We start from the raw sequence: 7,845 nt of genomic DNA on the forward strand, positions 1-7,845 counted from the left end.
CACTCTTGCACACCTTCCTTAACTGGCTGGGTTCCTGCACAGCACACACATGGGCAGAAATGCCATTCACAGGCACCTACCCCCATACACGCAATCAGCCCACATAAGCATACACCTGAATCTCAAGATGAGGCTCACATGGATACACTTCACAGAAGCTGCACACTAGTGATTAAGAGTGTGGGCACAGATGGGTTTGGGCTCAAGTTCCAGGCCCACCAGTTCTTTGATGATGGGTGAATTTAAATGGAACGTCACTTGATTTGTGAGAGTGGGTACATTTAAAGCACGTAGCACAAAGTTTAGCACATGCCAAACAATAACGTTTTACTGCTGTTGTTAATGTTATTAAGAGTACCCAGCCTGACTTCCTGAACCATTACATTAAGACCACACTCATGGACAGGCAGGGATGTGCAGTGCATGAGCACACACATTCGCACACCCAGGAAAACCAGGCTGCACAGACCTTAGATGCTCCCTTTATATTCATAATTCATTAACAGACCTGCTGCCCTCCTTCAGTCCCCGCCCAACACCCCTTCTCGGCCCGCCCCACAGCTGCGTGGGGGCTGGAGTTCAGCTCATGGGGGACTCAGCTGGGCTTCTCTGGAGGCAGCTGTAAGAGGGCATCAACCTGCCCCTTTGACAGCCCCTTATTACCCACCCCCCCATCTCTGGTAATTAACCTTCATGGTGCTGGGCCCCCTGGGGTTGGGAGGTGAGGGTAAGGGCTCATCAGATCCCACTGGCACACAGTTGGGGTGAAACTGCTGAGATACCAAGCTGCTGGGGAGCTCTGGCTCAGATTTTGAAAGGTGCTGGTCCTCATTTCTTAATGGCGTGTATGGTTGGGTGGGTGTTGGGCATCTGAGACATGATGGATAGAGGCTGAGGTGCTAGGAGTGGTTCCCTTTATTAATGGCCAGAAAGTCAGGATCACTGAAGAAAGTCACAAGGCTGAGGGGTATGGGGCCTGGAGAGATAGAGCAGGGCTCACCACGCACTTCCAGGACCTAGGGGGCACAGCCGGTCCAAGAGGGAGAGGCACTGGTCACTCGAATCACAAGGGTCAGGACAGGCACCTGGGACGGGGGGGATAGTCATAAGCACCTTCCTCTACACAACATTGAGCCCAGATGGGCTCCACCAAACACCACCTTGCACCCCTGTCCACCCCTTTGGGCCCCCAGGACTCACTGAGAGGCTGAGGGAGTGTCGGTCCAGTAGGAGGCAGTCATGGGCTAGGGCTGGGGGTCGTGGCTGGTGTGCAAGGCCTGGGAGCCCCTGGGCTGATGCCCTGGCTGGCGTAGTACTCCACCACCTGCCTGGGCACCTCAGCCAGGACACACTTAGCAAGCGCAGAGGGTGCGGCCTGGGAGTAGGGGCGGGGACGTGGTTGGGGGGGGGTGTGAAGATTGCGGGGGGGGGGGGGGGGGGGGGAGGGGGGGAGAGGCCAGGCAAGGGGGCGGGGCTTCGGGGTGGCCAGATGGGCTCCATCCAGCCTCCCTCACAAGCCTTCAACCCGGTTTGGGAGAGGCTGGTCTGATTGGAGGGCCTGAGGAGCTGGGGAGTCCTTTGGCCAGTGGGGGGCACCAGGCACTCACATCCTTGAAGTCCCGGAAGGGCACGAACTGGACGATGTCGCGGGCCGCGGGCACCCCTCGGGGGCAGCGCAAGGTACCGTCGTCGCCATCCAGCAGCCGCATGTCTGAGAAGTCCGCATTGCCCACACCCACGATGATGATGGACATGGGCAGGCGGGAGGCGCGCACGATAGCTGTGCGTGTCTCGGCCATGTCACTCACCACGCCGTCGGTGAGCACCAGCAGCACCGAGTACTTCTGAAAGCAGACAGAAGGGAGGAAGGGTAGGTTCTGTGTGTAAGGGCTTTCGCACCCACCCCAAGCCCGGCCCTGGCCCTGGCCCCAGGCCCACCAGAGGACACCCAGTGGGGCAGTGCCTGGTTGCCTGCTTCGTCTCCTCACCGTGGCTTGGCCGGTGCTCTGCTCTCGCTGAGCTGGCTCCGCCACGCGGTTGATGATGGGGGCCACGTTGGTGGGGCCATAGAGCTGGATCTGGGGTAGGCACCGTCGGTAGGAGGCGATGACCCCCGAGATCTCTGTAGGCCAGGAGGTGAGGCCAGCAGAAATTAACAGGGAGCCCTTCTTGACACCCCTTCCAACCAAGGAGGTCCTTCCCTATCTCAGGACTGCCTGACCCCTTAAGTTCCTCACTAAGCAGGAGAGTTGGATGGTCCAGGCTCTGGGGAGAGGAGGGTGGGCAGATGCTGGGTCAGGAGCTGGGAGTCCCAAATGAAGACAGGAGCTGAGTGGGCCAAAGGGCAGGGGGTCGGCCCATGAGGATGGAATCTATCCCCCTGCATGGGGTGTATCAGCTGCGTACGGTGTATGGGGGGAGGCGGGGCTGGTGAAAATCTCCCCTCTTTACCTTCACATTCAGGATTTTCCGGGTCAAAGTTGATAGCAAAGTCATGGGACACCTGTGAGGGTAAGGTGAGGGCAGCAAGAAGATGTCCTTTCCTTCCTTTCTGCCTCTCCCACCAAATCCTCCCTTCCTCTCAAACCCAGCCTACCTCGAAGTTGGGGGGGATTCGAGCCCCAAAGCCAAATGCTGGAAACCGTTTATCACTGGGGAGAAGAAAAGCCGGGGGGGGGGGCATTGGGCAAGGCCTCTGTGCCCATCACCCTCCTCCCCTACCTCCCCCCGCCTCCTACCTGTCGTAGTCTTGGCAGATGCCTCCCACTGCACGCAGGGCTTGCAGGTAGTGGTTGGGCTGGCGGGGGCTGAGGCAGTGTAGGGACTGACTGCTCCTTGGGTCCCCGTTGGAGGCCGTGAAGTCGATGGCCACCTAGTGGAGGTGGAAAAGGGTCTCAGTGCATCTATGAGAGCTAACAGAGGCTAGCCCAGAGCTAAGGTCTGTAGGGGAGGACCCAGGTAAGTCCAGTCAAGCCCACAGGTAGCTTCATCATGGAGTGGGGTGAGGAGTACAGGATGACAATGCTAAGGCTCATGAGCGGCCCCAGCAGGGGCAGTGGGGATTTGGGGCTCCTTCTGTTCATGATGTGCTTAGCCCCTTCCTCTTGCCTGTGTCCCCCATCCCCTGGGTCTTTACCGTGAAGCTGATCTGGCAGCCGCCCATGATATAATCCAGGAAGGTGTGCACCTTCTCCACCTAGCAGGAGAGGGAAGAGGTAAAGTAGCAGGATGGTCTTTTGAGGAGGGAGCTGAGGGGGGGCGGGCTTCTGTGGGGAAAGTGGAAGGGACAAAAGTGTGTGAGGTTGAAGTTCCCAGTGGGATAGGGCAAGCCTTCTCAGTTCCCAGAGGAGGAGACACTGGTCTTTGAAAAAAGGATTGAATCTGAGCAGCCGGCTTGAGGCAGGCACCGGAATTTACCGTGCACTGGGCCAGTACCACGGTCCCCGAGCTCTTGTAGTTCTTCTTCTTGTCCCGGTACTTGGGGTTGATACAGTCCCACTGCATCTAGATCCCACACACCCCACAAGTCTACAGTCACAATTCCATCAGGCAACCCCTGGTCTCCCTTCCAGAAGAGCCTCCCAGAGTAAGACCCCCATGATTCAGTCCTTAGACCGAGCCTGGGAACTTTCCACCCCCTCGTCCTATTGCATGTAATGGGCTCTTCAGCACCCTTAGAATTCTCCCAGGGATATGGGTGGGATTCTGGGAGCTAGGGTCTTTGTGGCACCTCCTGCCCAGGGTTTGCCGTTCCTTCTTGCATCTCCTGGAATGTGCTGGTGAACTCGCCGATGAAGTCATGCTTCCCGCTCGAGTCATAGTCATACACCAGGAACTGAGAAGGCAAGGAGGGGAGGCAAGAGGGTCAGGGTTGCTTTGCAGTGGTTCCTGGGGGCAGGGGATGGACTTAGGGAGGTAGGGGGCTAATAGTCCCTAGGCCCAAACAGATGTCCTTAAGCTGCCTAAAGAGGCTACCTGCTGAACTTTATTCTTTGGCTCAATCTGGCAGGGACTTTGGCCTTGATAAAAGGCACACATTGTAGGAACACTGAACTGTGACTGGGTCTTTACCCCACAGTGGGAAGGGCTTATCACATGAGGGAGGGGAAGGGGCTTGACACGCTCAGGAGGAATGTCTCAGACAGAGGCTAGATGCTCCAGTAGGCTGCCCTTGCTTGGCGGGTGGCCTCACCTTGAGAGGCCGGTGGACATCACAGCTGCATAGGGAGTGCAGGGACAGGCGGAATGGCTCCCAGCTGGGATTCAGGTTGTTCTTCACCACCTTGGAGAGGCACCCAAGAGCTGGTCACCTCCTCTCTAGGTTTCCCTGCTCTGCTCTTCCTCCCTCCTTCCCCACAGCTCCAGGCACCAACCTCCGTCCTCCAGACGAGCTGGTCACTCTGGTCCCCATTGGTCTTATAGATCTCCATGAAAGGGTCAGATTTGCTGAACAGATCCTGAACAGAGGAAAGGACCCATGGGCCTGATGAGGTCTGCAAGGGGAGGCAGCTAACACTGAGTAGGGAGCAGCACTGATTTATCTTGAGTGGGGGCCTCGGCTCTCTAACAGGGAAGATGGGGGCCTGGACCCTGGGTTTCCAACCTTGTTGTCCAGCTTGTGGGCTCTGAAGGTGAGTTGCACATAGTCATTGGTGCCAGATACCTCCTCAGCCACAATCTGCAAAGGGGAAACAAGTGCAGGATTCCCCCCTACCACACAAAGGGCCACCTTATGCCCTTTCCCTTAGGTGGAAGCCAGTCCTGGGCATGATGTTACCATGGATGTCCATGCAGGGGCATTGAATGCTGTGCCCAAGGGTCAGTATAGGTGACCTTGCCTACCGTGATGGTGGACTTGCCCGCAGTCTTCCCATTCTTCAGCAGCAATGGCTTAGTGACCTTGGTTTGTGACACAATCTGGAGATGAAGGTAGAGGGAAATCCAGCTGTGACCCGCCCCCCCCCCCACCTGCTTTGGCCAAGGAACAAGGGACAGGGTAAAAATATCCTTAGAGTGCTCACAGGGGCTATACTTGGGCTAGGGTTGGATGTAATTTCCACAGCAACATTAAGAGGTAGGCATACAACCCCCATTGTTTAGACGAGGAAACTAAGACTCAGAGAGGTTAAACATCTTGCCCAAGGCTGCACAGCCAGTGAATGGTGGAATGGGGTCCAAGCCCAGAATGAACTAGCTCCAGAGCTTATTCTCTGTTATTTTGGCTTTCAGAGGCAGAAGCCGGAGGGGGTAGGGTGGATGAGAAGGCAAACCTGGCCCAAGGTGCATTCTGTAGAGCCGAGGAAGGTGTCATTGCGGGGGCTAGTGGCTCCATCCTCAGCGTCAAACACATGGAACTGCAGGGGCTGCTTCTCCTCAAAAAAGTACTCGAGGGCCAGCACCCGAGAGAAGACAGGGCTGGAGCAGGAGCGTAGCACCTCTGTGTGCTCCACCTGCGGCAGGGGGCAAGGGCCCTCTGGGAACCCAGGCTACTTTTCTCTGCCCTGGACCACCCTGCTCATGCCAGGTTTCCTCGGGCTCCTGTATCCCCAGGGACTAGCTCTTCCCTTGTTAGGCTGACCCCCGAGCTCAGGCTGCTGCCAGCCCACTGGACCGTCAGTCCTTTGAGGCTCTGATAAGGCCTTTGGGAGCTGTGTCACAGCCTGGGCCGATCCCAGGACCCTATAGGACTCTGTGGCTCTAAAATGGTTTGTGTCTCCAAGGTTACCCCCACAGCCTAGAATAGGCCCCTCAGAGTCCTTACATTCTCCTGTGAGGCTTTCCTTGCCCCTTCCCAGCCCCTCCTCCTTCCCAGGCTAGGAGGTTAGTTCAGATAAAACCCAGCCCATTCTCACCTCCACCCATTGCTCATCAGAGTAGAGCTTGAGCAGCACGCAGGGGTGGGGCTTGGTGAGTGTGTCTCGGTCCAAGAGGCCATGGCAGGACACCCGCAGCTCCACCCGTGAGGCCCCCAGCGTCATGGCTGGGGGCTCAGGCACCCATCCCATCTCAGGGTCCGACATGTCACTGTGGGGACAGAGCAGATGGCCTGGACACTGGAAAGGGAACATCTGCCAGGGGAGGGGTCTGTCTTCTGGGAACCTGGGCCCCATGCCCCACCTTGTCCTGCTTCCTGAGGCCCTGGGATCTTATGGATCTCCTGCTTCCCCCCTACCCACCCCCACCCCTGCCCTCAGCTTAGCTTCCTTGGCTGGAGCTGTGGACAAGGAGGGCGGAGGACCTGAGCTTCCCACTCTTGCACAGCCCTATGCCTCTGTCACCCCTGCTGACCTACTATGCATGGATGGGGTTGGAGAGGGCTGGGGGTGTGGGGGGTTCCTGGCAGTCTTGGCTCCTAGGCCATCGATTGATCCATGCTTTCTGCTACCTCAGCACCTTCTGCTATTTCCCGACTGATGTTTGAGCCAGCACTGCACTCAGTCTTGGCACGAGGGAGCTGAACTGGGGCAAGGGGGTGGGGACATGGGTGGAGGAGCCCCTGGAAGTCTGAAGGGGATGGGCTGCAAGAATGGAGTCTGCGGTGGGCAGGAGGAGGCAGGTTGTAAGATGCCCTGCGGGGCTGTCCTTATCCACCTCCCCCTACTCATCTCCTGGGTGACTTACGGCAAGGGAGGGGTGGTGGGCTTGGGGAGTTAGAGACAGAGCCCCGTCCCCGCTGAGAGCTCCTCCAGGTTCCTGGCAGGGGCTCCCACTATGACAACTCCCGCTTCCCTCCCCACCTCCCCTGTTCTCACACTTCTTGGCAGCACTGGCACTGTCTCTTAGCGACAGGATTTTTGGGGAGCCACAACCCCCTCCATGCTGCCCGTGGGATGCACGCACGCCACCCTCCCCCAGCAGTGGTATCAAGCCTCGGGCAGCAGCAGGCAGGGGTATGCTGGCCCGAGTTCACGGCTGGTCAGTCCATCTATCTGTGTCTGTCCACATCTCAGGGTGAGGCTGTCTGATCCCATGTCGTGCTTCCCCCAAGCGAGTGTGCGTTGGTGTGTCTGAATGCCCCCACCCTGTGTGTCTGTGCCCTAGTCGTGTGTCTGTATCCAGGAGGGTGTGCCAGTTCCCGTACCTCCCTCAGAACCGGGACCCTTCTCTGGCTGGGATCCCCCCCTCCCCATAGCACGTGCCTTTCTGGATATGTGAGGGAGGGTCTGGGTGGGCGGGTGGGGGTCTCTGCCTTCCTGCCACAAGTCTCCCAGTTCTCGCAGGGCCCCTGAGATGGGCAGGTGCATGTGGTGGTGAGGGGATCGGGCAGGACTGGAGACCTCTCTGGGGGCTGGGGGGAGATGTTGTTACGGAGACTGGGCCAGGCTGGGCCAGGCTGGGGCTGGGCTAGGGAGGAAGGGGAGGCTCACCTGGGCTCTAGTCGGGGGGCTCCTCTCTCCGGCTCTCTGGCCCTGGCCCTGACTCCCTTGCTTCTCCAGCCGCTGGCGCCGGCTCCGGCTCCGGCTCTGCTGCTATTTATGGGGCCTGGATGGGGAGGGGTGGGGGGGCCGCAGCACCAGCTCCCCCCCCGCACAGACCGGTTGGGAGGGAGAAGAGGGGAGGGGCAGGGCCACTGCCTGGGAGGGAGCCACAGAGCCGGGGGAGGAGGGCGGGCCAGGGGTGGCTCAGAGGCAGGACCCCCACAGACACAGTGACACACATCTTCCCCTTCACACCACACCCATGCACACATTGTGGCAGTGTGTGCACGCACACACATTCACACCAGGAGACGATGGAGACACACGCACCCACGGCTCGTGGGCTCACACGTATCCTGACACACACAGGCGCCAGCACCATAAACTCACTGTGACACCACGACAGTTACAGCCCTACGGATACACA

At 58.6% G+C, this 7,845-nt stretch overlaps 1 protein-coding gene across 1 annotated transcript; it reads right to left on the bottom strand.

Moving 5' to 3' along the window:
* Positions 1–897: 897 nt before the first annotated feature.
* CPNE6 (copine 6) lies at positions 898–7,499 on the bottom strand. The gene is made up of 17 exons (XM_025920075.2): positions 7,368–7,499; positions 5,853–6,024; positions 5,271–5,450; positions 4,843–4,917; positions 4,604–4,678; positions 4,374–4,457; positions 4,193–4,282; positions 3,731–3,835; positions 3,418–3,504; positions 3,137–3,196; positions 2,739–2,872; positions 2,597–2,651; positions 2,452–2,503; positions 1,989–2,122; positions 1,608–1,844; positions 1,201–1,375; positions 898–1,085 (listed from the first exon to the last, which is right to left on the bottom strand). Exons 2-16 carry the CDS (start codon positions 6,018–6,020, stop codon positions 1,238–1,240), a joined length of 1,674 nt encoding a protein of 557 aa, XP_025775860.1. The 5' UTR covers positions 6,021–6,024; positions 7,368–7,499; the 3' UTR covers positions 898–1,085; positions 1,201–1,237.
* Between the last annotated feature and the right edge of the window lie 346 nt (positions 7,500–7,845).

This window comes from Puma concolor, chromosome B3 (assembly GCF_028749965.1).
Source record: "Puma concolor isolate L17-30 chromosome B3, mPumCon1.1.hap2, whole genome shotgun sequence".
In the NCBI taxonomy this organism is placed as follows: Eukaryota; Metazoa; Chordata; class Mammalia; order Carnivora; family Felidae; genus Puma; species Puma concolor.